The sequence below is a fragment of the Setaria viridis genome, chromosome 3, assembly GCF_005286985.2.
Source record: "Setaria viridis chromosome 3, Setaria_viridis_v4.0, whole genome shotgun sequence".
NCBI lineage: Eukaryota > Viridiplantae > Streptophyta > Magnoliopsida > Poales > Poaceae > Setaria > Setaria viridis.
This window is the reverse complement of record NC_048265.2, coordinates 8,144,552-8,159,167: the sequence shown is the minus strand read 5'-3', so window position 1 is coordinate 8,159,167 and position 14,616 is coordinate 8,144,552. Positions and strand designations below refer to the sequence as shown.

The 14,616-nt window shown below is 50.2% G+C and overlaps 2 protein-coding genes and 1 pseudogene across 2 annotated transcripts; 2 read left to right on the top strand and 1 right to left on the bottom strand.

Annotated features, from left to right (window-relative positions):
- Positions 1 to 4,234: 4,234 nt before the first annotated feature.
- Positions 4,235 to 8,777, top strand: LOC117848663 (ELF3-like protein 2). Its single transcript, XM_034730154.2, has 4 exons — positions 4,235 to 4,949; positions 6,033 to 6,955; positions 7,392 to 7,443; positions 7,561 to 8,777. Exons 1-4 carry the CDS (start codon positions 4,680 to 4,682, stop codon positions 8,560 to 8,562), a joined length of 2,247 nt encoding a protein of 748 aa, XP_034586045.1. The 5' UTR covers positions 4,235 to 4,679; the 3' UTR covers positions 8,563 to 8,777.
- Positions 8,778 to 9,013: 236 nt separating this feature from the next.
- LOC140222345 (uncharacterized) lies at positions 9,014 to 10,807 on the top strand (annotated as a pseudogene).
- A 1,009-nt stretch (positions 10,808 to 11,816) lies between these two features.
- LOC117847121 (vacuolar-processing enzyme) lies at positions 11,817 to 14,109 on the bottom strand. Its single transcript, XM_034728283.2, has 2 exons — positions 13,767 to 14,109; positions 11,817 to 13,258 (listed from the first exon to the last, which is right to left on the bottom strand). Exons 1-2 carry the CDS (start codon positions 13,962 to 13,964, stop codon positions 12,035 to 12,037), a joined length of 1,422 nt encoding a protein of 473 aa, XP_034584174.1. The 5' UTR covers positions 13,965 to 14,109; the 3' UTR covers positions 11,817 to 12,034.
- Positions 14,110 to 14,616: the final 507 nt, after the last annotated feature.

Below are 14,616 nucleotides of genomic sequence, written 5' to 3'. Positions count from 1 at the left end.
GAGATAGCTGCGAGCAGCGGCAACTGGGGAGCAGCAGGAAAGCCACGCCCGCGAGCCTACAGCCGTGCGGCCCACGGTCCTCCATGCCGACCTCGACGACGACGAGGTCTTCCGGGCTGGGCAACGGTGGTCCACAGGCGGCGGCAGTACAGGAGAGCGGAGGGCGTGCGGCTCAGAATTGAAGGAGCAGCGGCAATAGCGCCGCAGTGCTTTGCCGCAAAGGAAAAATGGCGCGAGCGCATCGGATCCGCGGCATCGTCGACGAGCTGCAGCTGCTCATACAACGCGCGCTGGGATTCGGCGGCTTGCTTCGGAGCACGCGCCTACGCCGTCGACGAACGAGGCGACGACAACAATCTCTTTCTTCATTTAACGAGGGCCACGTCAACCGAGTTTGCTGAGCTGGAGGCTAATAGACGGCTGCCGTCTCGCCGTTGTATTTGCCCTCATGCAATGTTTAACATCAATGTCAAAATACCTGTCGGCCCAAATGTCAAACCAACCACTCCCCCGTCTGCTTCATTGTGCTGTTTGAGAAATACTCCGATGCATTTAGATGATTCACGGGCCTCGTTTATGATTTCAGGAGCGTTTCTAGTGGCGTGTACGGGTACTTGAACCTTCTCTCTCAGTTAGTGGGTTGTCTTATGGCTAGTTAGCTTTTGTTAAGGGCAATTCCAACCCATAATGTCTACAAGTAGTGTCTATGTTGCCACATAACTAAGACACTACTTTAGACTACACTTTACAACCTAGTGGGTCTCTAATAAATGCATCATCCCTCCTCTCCACATATCGTATTTGTTCTTTTATTTATCACGAAGACACTATCATCTCCCAATGCAAAATTTAATAGTATCTATGCGTAGGTTCTCGTTGATCTTGCATGAGACCTAATTTCTTCCTCTTCCCAATCTCTCTCTCATTTAATATGGTGCCATATAAGCTAAAAGTCTCATGTGGCAGTGCAATTAAAGCTATAGAAACAATCCTAGATGGAGGGTTGTGACTAGCTTCGTGATAAGAGCTTTCTTCCTTGGTCGTCTCTATTTATCCCTTTCTCCTAATTCTCTTAACACAACACGCTTTGATAGCTGTAAAGAACTATACACATGCCATTTATCAATATGAAGTTAGCTAGTAATGAAAAAAAACCATTAATCTGCGTAATTGGATTCACCTAGATGGTGGAATCTAACTTTTGTAACATTTGGCTCATTCAAACCCCCTTACTTTTATATTCTAACTTTTAGTGGAAATTATCCCAAAATACCACTGATCTACTCTATATCCCACTCTTGATCTACCCTATATCCCACTCTCGATCCACAACAAGGATGCTAGTGACAATTAACTTTGAAAACATCAATCTAGCACTATAGTTATGAACCTAAATAGCTCCAGCTTTCACAATCCGATTTTCATAATTGAAGTTGAACCTAGACAGAGTCTATATTTGGAATAAAAATACTTCATTCGTTTCAAAATGTAGGTCGTTTTAGCTCTACACATAACTTATATCTAAGTGTATGTTAAAAATTATACTAGAAAAACTAAAATAGTCTACAATTTGAAACGAAGGGAATATGTATCAACTGAGAATGAGGAGAATATCTTCTTGTGATAATACTAATGAGCATGTTGTAGCATACGACGTGGCTCATTCAGTGGCCATACACATTACTAATAAAACTTTTTTTAGGGAAGCTAAGCTGCACCTGCACCCACAGGCCGACGTCCATGGTCCTTCGCTCCTCGCGGATTTGCTTTGCTCGGTCTACCAAGTCAATTCTTCTTTTTTTTTGATCCGTTTGGCCTGACTCTTCTTCCTTCCTCGTTATCTGCTAATCTTTCTTTCGAGCTCCGTTCGTGTTTTTTTATGTTATGCGTCACTGCCTAGTTACACTGGTCAGGTACGCAATGTCGTTGGGATTCCCTTTCTCCTGCTGCCAAATCAAAGCATAGAGTACGACTCAAAAAAAAAAAGGGAAAAGTTTGATGGATGTCTCTCCCAAACAAGCAGTGGCCAGCATAAAAACGGACAGAGCTTGTCATTTCGGACGCAAAGCAAACCGGTGCAGGCCCTAAAATACAGGTAAGTATTATCTTGCATTATTTGCAAACCAAGTTGACATCCCTTGCAAAAAGCCGTCGCGTAACTAGCTCAACTCTACTCGATCTGTTTACATGGACAAGGAGAAAAAAAATTCAGCGTTGCTTGGAGCGTACTGTAGCATAGGCGGATAGCAAGCAAATCTGACAGCTGGAGGCTCCAATGCTGTCTGTGCTCCACCACCACGGAGTGGACCCCACTCCCCCAACCATGGCCGATGGAGATGCTTCCGTCCGACGTGGTGGCCCTCGGATATCCGTACCCTCCTATTTTATTTTACCCACAAACCTAGCAGAAAGGGAAAAAAGTTCAAAAAAGATCATGTGGGTCCCAATCTAGAAACTATCGAACCTTTTTCTTGCATCCCTAAATGCAACACGTCCCCCCACCGTAGCCAGCGACAACATAACTTTTTTTAAGCGCTTATGCGTAGCACCGGTGCTTGCAGCTCAAGGTTGCAAGTATCCTAGCTACTGGGTATTTCGTGCCTTTACTTATTTTTAGCACATGTCACATTAAATATTTAGATACTAATTAAGAGTATTAAACGTAGACTATTTACAAAACCCATTACACAGATGGAGGCTAAACGACGAGATGAATCTATTAAGCCTAATTAGTCCATGATTTGACAATGTGCTACTACATTAACCATTTGCTAATGATGGATTAATCAGGCTTAATAGATCCGTCTCGCCATTTAGCCTCCATCCGTGTAATGGGTTTTATATATAGTCTACGTTTAATACTCCTAATTAGTATCTAAACATTCGATGTGACATGTGCTAAAAATAAGCAAAGGCAACCAAACGTCCCTTACATGTGGTGTGATTGGTTCTAGACCTGAGCAAAATAGGCCCAGTCTGAGCCCGACACTCATTTAGGGCCGGACGTGGCGCTGATTTTTGTGGCTCGAAAAAAAATGGGCAGGCTCGAGTCCAGCTCGAATAATAAAATGAATTAAATTTATACTAGAAAATGATGGATGGCTCGATCTGAGTTTGAACTCGGACCGAATTAGACCCGATTTTGTTGGCCCGATGAAGTTAATGGGTTGGCTTGGACGGAGATTTTGAGCTCGAAAGAAATCGAGCTTTTTGCCAGCCCGGCTTGAGGTTTGCTCAGGTCTAATTGGCTTCAGCACCAGCGGAGCCTCATTCCACGGATGCGGGCTTCGGCTGGCCAGGCTCTACAGGCGAGTCACGGATGCGGGCTTCGACTGGCCAGGCTCTACAGGTGCAGCAGGCGTTTGTTTGGTTGATGTTTTCATGCAGCCAGGTTAGGTTCGACCGGCCTTTTTCTCATTTTGTGTACGCTTCCCGACCGGCCTTTTTCTCATTTTGTGTACGCTTCCCGAGAACTCATGGTCCGAGCCTGGCTACGAGGAAACGAGTTTTCCTTCGTATCTGGAGAATCGAACCAGGCTCGAGGTACCCTCTTGCACCTGACGGGCCACCCTACTCTTGCATCACGGGAGCCTGTATAGGCAACCAATCAACCCTAAAGGTATCGATATTTTGCCTACCCTAAGGTACTGATGTTTTGCCCTATCCTAAGGGTCGTGTGATCAGCGATTTTGTTGGCCCCGTGTAGTGTTCTACTAAAAACACTTTTATGCATTTTAAAAAAACCACTTTTGTTTTTACATATTCTCTCTTTTTTTTTAAAATGTGATGTTTAATAAGATAAGCTAATTTAAATCACCTCTCCTTCGGCAAACAACAACATCGAGTTTAGGACAGAACGAACGATGCGCTTATAAGGTGTAATAACGTGGACGATTATCTTATTCGTTCCTTCTTATGAACTGAAAGAGGATTTGGAGGAGAGAGATGAGAATAAGACGGAGCAACAAAAAAAGAATTAACCGTGTGAAAAGGGGTAGAACGAGCCAACAAGAGGTAGGAGTACAGAACATGGGGTACACGGGTCGCGGAGCGGTGAGGGTTTAGGGTCGCGGTCGGTCCCGCGTCTCCCTGCTTTCATTTTTTTCATTTTTCTTACATGGACACGGAGGAGTGTGGATGAGGATCCTATGTGGCAACCCGACCCTCACCCCTCCTCTCCCGCAAAGAGCAGCAGCAAAAATGATTTATTACCCCGAAACAAAACAAAAAAAAAATTCCTGCACACCAGACACCACACCGTCGTCGTCTCCCCCTCCTCCGTCTCCCTTTCGTCCGCCTCCTTTCCCCTCCCCATCCCCACACCGCCGCGGCCTTCGGCAGCTGCTGCGGCCAGATATTTCTCCACCTCGCCCCCGAATTCCCTTCGCGCCGGTCCCCGATTCCAGTCGCCCCACCTCCTGTCTCGCCCACCGCTCCCTGGCACCCCCGCTTCTCGCGCGGAGATCGGATTCTTCCCGCAAGCCTCGCCGATTTCTGCCTCGATCGGGATTGGTGGTGGATCTTCTCGCCCGCGAGGGGCGCGCGCGCGCGCGGAGGATCGTCAGCCCCGTCGAATCCTCCCTCGTCCTCGTCCTTGTCTTCTAAACCTGGCCATGGGCGCGCCCGGTGCCGCGCTGCTGCTGCTTGGCTGCTACTACTAAGAGGCCACCGGCGGAGCCATGAGGCGGGGGGCCGGCAAGGATGAGGCGCCGGACAAGGTCATGGGCCCTCTCTTCCCGCGCCTTCACGTCAACGACACCGTCAAGGGCGGGCCCCGCGCGCCGCCCAGGAACAAGATGGCGCTCTACGAGCAGTTCAGCGTCCCCTCCCACCGCTTCAGCGCCGCCGCAGCTGCCCCCGCGGCGCCCGCGCCCGCGCCGCCGTGGCACGCGCACCGGCCCGCTCCCGGCGCGGCGACCTCCGCCGTCCCATCAACGTCGGCCAGCCAGGTGAGCCCCGTTCGTTGAATGGTTCCTCTTCTGTCTGCGTGTGTTGCTTGCATGCCTGTACCACTCTAGATTGCTTGTTAGGTCGATTATTAGATGGTACGAACTACCATGATGAATTAGGGAAGTACAGTATGCTTGGTATGGTTGGGAGAGGATCTGGCCAGCAGAGAATGGAGAGTTATCTGCTACACATGTACCATAAGTCGCACAATATCCATCATGGCTATCCCAGTTTGTAGGAAATTGCTGAAACTACCATGATGAATACCATTCTATTGGGGTCGATGATGTTCCACACTTGATTGACTTGGGAACAGTTTCACAAATGAAATATGTGACCAAATGATACGCCTGATCGTGGAATATTGTCCCCGTCTCTCGGTTTTCGGGAATTGCTCCTGTTGCCTATTTATGCTAACCCATCCAGTGAGGTGTGAGAGAGATAAGCTGAGTAAGTGAAAAAGGATACTAATTATTCAATCATTTAGATAGTATATTTCCTTTACACTCAAAATCAAGGCTTATTACTACTGAAGAAAATGTATTATGCTCTGCCTAGTCACCACATGTTTTTCTTTGATTAGTAGCGTAGTAAGATAACATGTGGCACAGGCTATAGTTGGATAACGCTTTAAGCGTTACAGAGTATTGAGTGTAAAACATAAATTCATTAGACCACTGGACAAATAAGTATAAAGTAATTATTTAGATACTTTCTTGGTTATACATTCATTGAGTTTAAACAATACCAACTTCCCTATAACAGTAGAAAGGGAAGCATGGAACGAGTTAAGAATACTCCAGCTACTATCCTGAACTTTTCCTTTAAAGGTGGTGTTTTCTTCTTCTTCATTGCTGTGTGCTCATCTGCACTTGGTATACAGGACTAGATGGTAGTAGAAATAGGATGCGCCTTACATAAACAGTATTATGCCTCTTTTTACCCTTTTCGTTCTCAAGTTCTTTGGATAATTAATGGTGTTTGCATGGAGAGGGAGTTCTTGTGGCATATGGCTTGCTTATTTATATTTCATTCACACCGTTATACCTAATGGCTTGCTAACCTAAACCTTTTGCTTCTAGGCTGGCGGGAGCGATAGACCTCTCTTCCCATCATTTTGTGTGCCTTCAACTGAACCTGTTCGTTCATCAGATCATATGAATGCCAACTCCAATGGTCGGGCTGGCAATGCTACAAGAGCAGAATCTGGGAGGCTGTCCACACATCTTAAAAGCAAGGATACCAATGCTGCAGGACCAACTGCGGAGTGTAGTTCAAAACATAGAGAGAACACCACTAAGAATTCTTCGGGGAAGAAATTGACTAACGATGATGATTTTACAGTTCCTTCCGTCTTATATTCTGGAATACCTCCACATTCCACTCAAGAAAAGTTCACCCCCTTCCCTACCAAAAGTCCATATAAGAGCATGCCTGCAATGTCTAAATCTTCTGCAAAATGTTCTAACACTGACAAGACACACTTGGAAGGAATGAAAGTTTCTGATGCAATATCAATGGGGTCTCCAGGTATTAAGGAGAAAGAGCCAACAAAAGTGAGGATAGACTTGGAAATCGAAGAGAGAACTTCATCATTTCAAACATCAAAAGAGAAGTCGGGGAGACTAGACCCAAAGGTATCTTCATACAGGGATAAGCTGAACAAATATAATGTTGCTGATAAGCAAAGTTCTGAAATTGCGAGCTATCAGACTAGGAACAGGAAGGAGAATGCTGGTGAAACCCAGAATCCTCCAGAAGCTGAAATGGCACCATCAGCTAAGCCATATGCTGGTATGGAACAGAATGGTAATTCTGATCTATTGGAGCTTGGCTTAAGAGAGACAGGTGAGAAGAGGAAAAGGTCACATCATGGTGTGGAGCACAACGATGATTTGTCTGATTCCTCAGTGGAATCTCTACCCGAAATGGAGATTTCTCCAGATGATGTTGTCAGTGCTATTGGCCCAAAGCATTTTTGGAAAGCCAGAAGAGCTATTGTCAAGTAAGTATCTGAAACTTGAGGCCATGTTCTTACTGTTCTAGTACTTTTGAATGGTCTGTGAGCGCGTACTATCTTGGTGACCCCTGCATTAGTTAGTGTTTGGTTGACTGGGCCAAACAGTTTATGCCCATAATACCTTCTCTGAAGTCTGGACTCTTCAACTGCCGCCATCGAACAACTTATCACTGTTTTCGAGCTTTGTTCCTGCTAACCACAAATGTAGTTGTATGGATTAGACCTTCCTTCTTCCAAACCCTGTTTCATTTCAAATTCATTCTCAAGACATGCATTCATGGACTAGGGACATCCGGTCGACTAGAAATGAATGCCTTTCTTCCTCCTTGTGAGGCGCATGCTTGAAATATTAGTTGTTTAATCGTTTTATAAATTCCTTTTTCTTGTTGTTTACACTCGCTTTTCTTTAAACTGTATACAGTCAGCAGAGGGTTTTTGCTGTCCAAGTATTCGAGCTACATAGGTTGATCAAAGTGAGTCTGCGGCAAATAATCAACGTCTTCTGGCTCATGCTTATGGGCAGGTGAACTTACGGGTAATTTTGAGTTTGAAATGTGATTTAACCATTGTTTGTGTTGACTTGCAAGCAGGTGCAGAAGCTGATCGCGGCATCTCCACATCTACTTATTGAGGGGGATCCATGCCTAGACAAAGCCTTGGCGGCGAGCAAGAAAAAGCTGGCTGGAGGAGATGCCGAAAAGCAGCATCAATCTGCTAAATACAAGGATGATGTTCAACAGACGCTGCAGCAGCTAGAGCACTCAAAAGATAACACTGAAGCGGCCCAGCCTTCACCAACTCAAGATGATGTAGTTGCAGCCCAACATAACAATCAAGCCGCAGCAACTGCTGCTGTTAACAGTAATCCTCCCACAATGCCTACTCCTTCTGACAACAAGCAGAACAGCTGGTGCATTCCTCCACCTCCGAATCAATGGCTAGTTCCTGTCATGTCTCCATCTGAAGGACTTGTCTACAAACCTTATGCCGGGCACTGCCCTCCAGCAGGAAGCTTTTTGGCCCCATTTTATCCCAGCTGTGCTCCTGTAAGCCTCCCTTCCACTGCTGGAGATTTCATGAGTTCACCTTATGGTATTCCTATGCCTCATCAGCCACAACACATGGGTGTTCCTGGTCCTCCTCCACCCATGCCACCGATGTACTTCCCGCCCTTTAGCATGCCAGTGATGAACACAGCAGTGTCAGCCTCTGCAGTTGAGCAAGTGAGCCATGTTGCAGCATCACGGCCTAATGGACACATAGAGCAGCATTCACGGAGCTCGTGTAACATGTCTAACTTGAGGAGCGAAGCACTGTCAGCCGACATTTGGAGATTCCATGCCTCAAAGGACAGTGAGCTGCAAGGAAGCAGCGCAAGCAGTACTTTTGATAGGCAGCAAGGTGAAGGAAGGGGTCCTGCGCAACCCTTCCCTTCATCTTCAGTTGGAAATGGGCAACCTCAACCTTCATCCGGGAGCAGGGAGAATCCGGGCCGAGTCATTAGGGTTGTTCCACACACTTCACGTACTGCTTCTGAATCAGCAGCGCGAATTTTCGAGTCAATAAAGATGGAGAGGCAGCAAAATGATTGATGATGACTCTGCAATTGTATGCTGTATGTTTCTTGATTGGTAGAGTTATATACATGTTTAGCTAAGAGCCTAGACAATTAGTGCTAGCTGCTGTATTATTTTTGACCGGTAATATTATATTAGATACATATAATTGCGATAAATTGGCTGACCTGATGTCTTGTTCACTGTAAATATGCACTCGGGTGTCTCTCAGAAGGAAGGCCTTTGTTGTATCTGTAGCCTGCATTTGTCATTAGTACAACATAATTCTGTATACAGAAACTGAAATTTTGTATCATTGATAAAATGATCTCTTTTCCAATCTTTTTGCTGCGTTTAACAGGGATAAGTATATTGACTTGCAACAAGTGCTGTTATATGCTGTCTGTATACGAAATTGGAATAACCTGAATTGGTGTGGGGGCGTAGAAGCAAGACAGCAGAAGCAGCGGAAGAAAACTCGACTGAAATTTGCCATCGCGAGTGATTCAGATCATGCACCTGCACTTATTTCGGCATATGTAACCATCCCTAATGTTTTGGAATGTGTTGCAAGTTGATGAGGTCGTCGTCTTCAGTTGAGATGTCGCATAGCAGCTTCTGTTCCTCGTCCAGTTCGCAGACATCCCTGGGAAATAAAAAGGAGAGACAGGTTGAAGGAGGAAAACCAAATAACAACGTCTGTCTCATGCGTATAGCGGGTCATGGAATTGCATTGATCGATCAACAGCTAACAGGACGGCACCTGAGCAGTTGCTTCAAGGCGACACCTTGATGGCGCAGTCCCGGCCAGAGGCCGGCAAGAATGCTCCTCATGAGGGCACGTGCCTCCTCCTTGGTTATCGTCCTGACCTTTTCGGGGAATATCCTCGGCATGACGCCGTAGGCAAGCTCGACCAGGACGGGCGAGCGCAAGCGGCTGTCGGACCGTGGCACGGCGACCTGATCAGGAAGCTGCCCGACGACATCCTGGGGTGCATCCTGTCCCTCGTCGGCTACAAGTACGCCGTGCGGGCCTCCGCGACCTGCCGGCGGTGGAAGGACATGCACCTGCAGGCCCCGCACGTGTGGCTCTACACCGTGTCCCGCGGCGCCGGCGCCACGCACAGCATGGAGCGCATGCTGCGCCGGCGCCGCCGCGTCCAGAGGCTCCGTGTCGTCTACGGGGCCGACGTGCCAGCGCAGCGCGAGTGCATGGCCAGGCTCATCGAGCTCGCCGACGCGCCCGCCCTGGAGGTCTGCGCCGAGTGCACCGACAAAGGGTTGCCCGAGGGCGGCGCCGGCGGCGCCTGGTCCCTGGAAGTGCCCCCGAGCACGGCCGAGCTGACGCTGTGGACGTCGGATTTCGCGATCCGGCTCCCGACCATCCACGGCGCCGGCGTCAGCTCGCTCAAGACGTTCGCGCTGGAGGCGCGGCTGACGCTCCGGTGGGACACCCTCGCCGGGCTCGGCTTTCCGTCCTTGGAGGACCTGAGCATTGCCGACTGCACGCTCGCCGCCGGCTCCGGCATGGCCGTCTCGTCCGCCGCCATGCCGCGGCTCAAGCACCTCCGCGTCACCAACGTCACCGTGGACGACGCGGGGCGCCCGGGCTCGATCACCGTCGACGCCGACGAGCTCACCACGCTCCACATGTCGTGCCGCGCTTACAGCACCCCGTTGCGCCGGGGCTAGCCCCAGTGGACGATGTACCGGAGGACCCCGTACCCTCGCGCCGGCCACATCGTCTACTCGTCCGTCCACCTGCGGACGCCCAAGCTGCGGGTGCTGTCGTGTCGCGTGTGCTGGGCCTGCGAGGTGCGCGTCCACAGTGTCGGCCGCCTCTCCAGCGTCGCCGTCGAGCTCGCCTACGGCGAGATGCCGAGAATAATACCCGAAAAGATCAGGACGATAACCAAGGAGGAGGCACATGGCCTAATGAGGAGCATTCTTGCCGGCCTCTGGCCGGGACTGCGCCATCAAGGTGTCGCCTTGAAGCAACTCCTCGGGTACGTGTACTACTACTAGGGCCCCTTTGGAACGGCTCATCGAGCAGCTTCTCGAGCGGCTTTTGATGAAGCCGTGCCAAACGGATAAAACCAAAATGGCTCACAAGAGGAAGCCGGCAAAAGCCCCTAAAATCCCGCTCTCTACACTTCTCCACGGGGAGAAGCTAAAAATAGCGGCTCATACTGGCTTCTCCTCATCCCAACATCTCATTTTCCATCTTTGTCCCGGGAGGAGGAGCAGTGGACGGCGCCATTGCGGGGCCGCAGCTGTCGCAGACGGCGCGACGCGGCGGCGGCCATGGGGCCAGGCACGATCGGGGCAGCTGGCGGCGCGCAGGCGCGGTCAGGGCAGCTGGCGGCACGCAGGCGCGGTCGAGGCAGCTGGACTCCATGCTCCGCCCCGCCGGCAGCCTCCTGTGCCGCCCCGCCGGCTCCGTGGCTAGCCTCCTGCTCCGCCCGAGAGAGAGAGAGAGAGAGAGGGGGGAGGGAGGGAGGGAGGGAGAGGGGGGAGCGGGTGAGTGGATAGGAGAGGAGCGGCCGATCGGATAAGGAGAGGGGAGGGAAAAAGAAAAGAAGGGGATAAGGAAAGAAAAAAAAAGAAAGAAAAAGAAAAGAAAAATGAAGAGAAAAAAGAAAAAGAGAAGAGAAAAAAAATATAAGGGTATTTTGGACATTTGATATCTTCTTTACACTAGGAGAAGCTGTTTTGCCAAATATTTTTGTACAGAGCCAGAGCCAGAAGAGCTGCTTTTCCATACGAGCCAGAGCCAGAGCTGTTTTTTCACGAGCCAAGAGCTGTGCCAAACGGGACCTTACTATTGTACTGATGCTACCAGCTGCTAGTATTGGACATGCATGCGACTCTGATTTGTAAATTGCTTCTTCTTTTTTCCAGGGATGTTTGCGAGCTAGTCAAGGGACAGAAGCTGCTATGTGAGGTCTCAAGCGAAGATGGAGACGACGACCTGATGAACTAGACTAGAAAAGATGCATGTGGCGTTTCAGATCGATCTGTGCATTTCCATGGCCAGAATCTAATGAAAACTTTCGATTGCGATCCCAGCCTGTTATTATGTTTGTAAAATTTGCAAGTGAGCTGTATATTGCTCGTGCCACCTATCCTTTTGTTGATGCGAGTGTGATGGCACAGGGCAAACCACCCAGACCGCTGCAGGTATCAGAGCCAAAAGGGGGGAAATTGGTGGAGACAGTATAGGAAAAAAAAACAGCTTAAATAAACGAAAATGGAAACTAGCAGCTGAGAATTACTGAACACCTGGCTGCTTCAAGAAAGAAAGAAAGAATTAGCGAACACCTTTCTTTCAAGTTCATTATGTTTCCAAACGTCCAGTTCAGTGTGAATTATTTACAGTTTTACAGTGACTGCACACAAAGTGCCAGCGACATCCGTGTATCCACATCTTAGCGCAGTACTATATATATACGCACGCACACCGTGAATAGGTGAATTCGAAGGAGGCAGAACGAGACAAGACATGTGGTCAACGGGCGGCGGCGCAGGCCTGGGACGCTACCTTGGCCATGGCGTCCTCGCCGACGCCGGCGTTGCAGATGTTGGCGAAGGAGCGCATGTGCTTCATCCCGTACTGCTTGAGCGGGCCGCACTGCGCCTCGTACGCGTGCACCATGGCCTTGAGGCAGTCCCAGTCGTCGGCCAGCGGCTGCCCCGCCGGCCGGACGGCGCCGAGGACCTTGGGGCCTTCGTCGGAGCCGAAGAGGAGGCTGCCGATCAGCTCCATGCTGCTGTCCACGCGGGACCGCCGGGACATCACCTGCAGCAGCCGCTTCCGGGCCTCCGCCTTCTCCGGCGTCCCCTCCGCCGACTTCTTGTACTTCTGCCAGAAGTAGACGAGGTCGGCGTCGCGCTGGTTGACGGTGCCGGAGGACCGGCGGCGCAGCGAGTTGTCCCGGCCGAACGTGGCGTTGTCGTTGGCCGGGTCGGTGCCGATGAACTGGTAAAGGCTCTGGCCGTTGAGGCTCTGGTCGCCGTACTGCATGACATGGGAGCCCAGGCTGTAGGTGCCGTGCGCCGACGTCCTGTCCTTCACCACCTCGTACTGCTGCTTCAGCGACTCGGTGCGCAGGTTGTGCACGTCGCTGTCCTCCATCCAGGCGACGCTGTAGAGGTCACCGAGGCAGGTGTCGAACTCGGGGGGCGGGCCCTGGTCGTCGCCGGGGCAGTAGGTGCCCCAGCTGCTCTCCTCGGCGTTGGCCGCCGTGGTGGCGTACACGTTGATGCCCTCCGGCAGGAGGCCCTCGAAGATGCTCCCGGACTCGCACGCCTCCAGGTAGAACACCAGGCTCCTGTACCCGCCGGCGTCGTGCTTCCGCTCGAGGGCCCCCACCAGGTCCTTGGCGTACAGGTAGTCGCCGGAGGGCATGCCGAGGACGCCCGGCCCGCCGTGGTCGCTGTAGTAGACGAAGACGTGGTCGCCGGGTCCGCTGGCGACGACCTTGCCGCTGCCGCCGGAGACGGCGGACCTGTTCCCGAGAAGGACCGCGAGGAAGTTGTTGACGGTGACGTCCTCGCCCGTGTAGTCCTTGGGCACCCCGGCGTACACGTCGCCACCGGACGGGTGGTTGATGATGACGCCCGGCCGGGGGTTGTCGGGGCTGCTGGCGATGTCGTCGTACATGAAGACGATGATGTTCTCGTCCTTGAGCCCGCCCTTCTTCATGATCTGGTACGCGTGGCACACGTCCGCCTGTTCATCGGCCGGTTGGGAGCACCGAGGGAGATGCAGGTCAATTCTTCGCAGCGCGTACACGCAACCGCTTGCGGTTAAACCACCACACAAGAATTGCATGTGCAACGGATCGAGCAATGAAGATTGAATTGAATAGATTACTGCACGCTGGTGGGCTTGCTTCATTTGGCTTGCAAATGGAAGTTGAATTGAATAGAATTCTACTCATGGCACGCCACCGCTTGCCATGAATAGAATTGAATTGAATCAAACAGATCGCCAATGACATCCCATACAACTTGAAATTATTGAATCAATTGCGTGCAGAATAAATGATATTGAACTGTACTTGTACTTTGAGTGTTCATATATAATTTAAAAAATAGAATTCTTCAGTTCCCCCGCGAACTAGTTCTTGTTTATATTCCAAATTAAGCGATACTTATTCTACAGTTGCTGCAGATGGGGATCGAAGCTGAGACACATCTACTACGAGTGGCAGGAATAATTGGCAGGTAAAACTTGCCTGATGGCGGTAGTTGTAGTATCCGTTGGAGCCGGCGATGAGGACCGCCCACCTGGTCCCGGCGGCGGCATCGCCGCCCTCCGACGGCAGCCGGAGGAAGTCCTGCCACCGGGCGCCGGCTGCCGCGGAGAGCAGCAGGAGGAGCTGCACGAGGAAGAGGAGGAGGAGGCAGCGGAGGCGAGTCGTCGCCGTCGCCATGGATGGCTTCCTAGTTCCTGCCTGCCTGCGTGCCTGCCGGCTAGAATCAGAAAGAAAGCCGGGCAGGGAAGGCAAGTCGTGGGGGGGCGGTTGAGTACTTGAGTTCGATGTGCGCAAGCCAAGTCAGGGAGTGGTACAACGCCCCGGCCTGCTTTTATACGTACCGTCGTATCGGACGCACCTCCTCCTTGTGTTGTGCGTAACTACGTAATCGGTTTCCTTCCTGTTGCCGTGCCGTAATACAATCACCTTGGTTAAGCCCTGTCTGTTCTTTGAAGTGGACTTTTGCGGCCAAACTTTTGAAAACTCTAACTATCAAATATAACTTCTTCTTTTTCCCAAAAAATTAGCATATAAGACACTCATAGATTCATCATGAAAAATACTCTTAATATATTTCATATTATCATTAAAAAATTTACACATTATAAGTTCGTATAAATTATTGGTTAAAGCTTCACTTTATAGAAGATGTCCTAAACAGCATATATTTCGATTCGAAGGTGAGTACGAAGCAACCAACCGTAGATAAAGTAAGCGTATATATTAAAATGAAAGCTGATTAATGGGCTGATGAGGGTGGGGATGGGAGGCCAGGTTAGATAGATGATCTTTCGTTTTTGCAGGCATGCAGTCTGGTTGCTATTGCGTG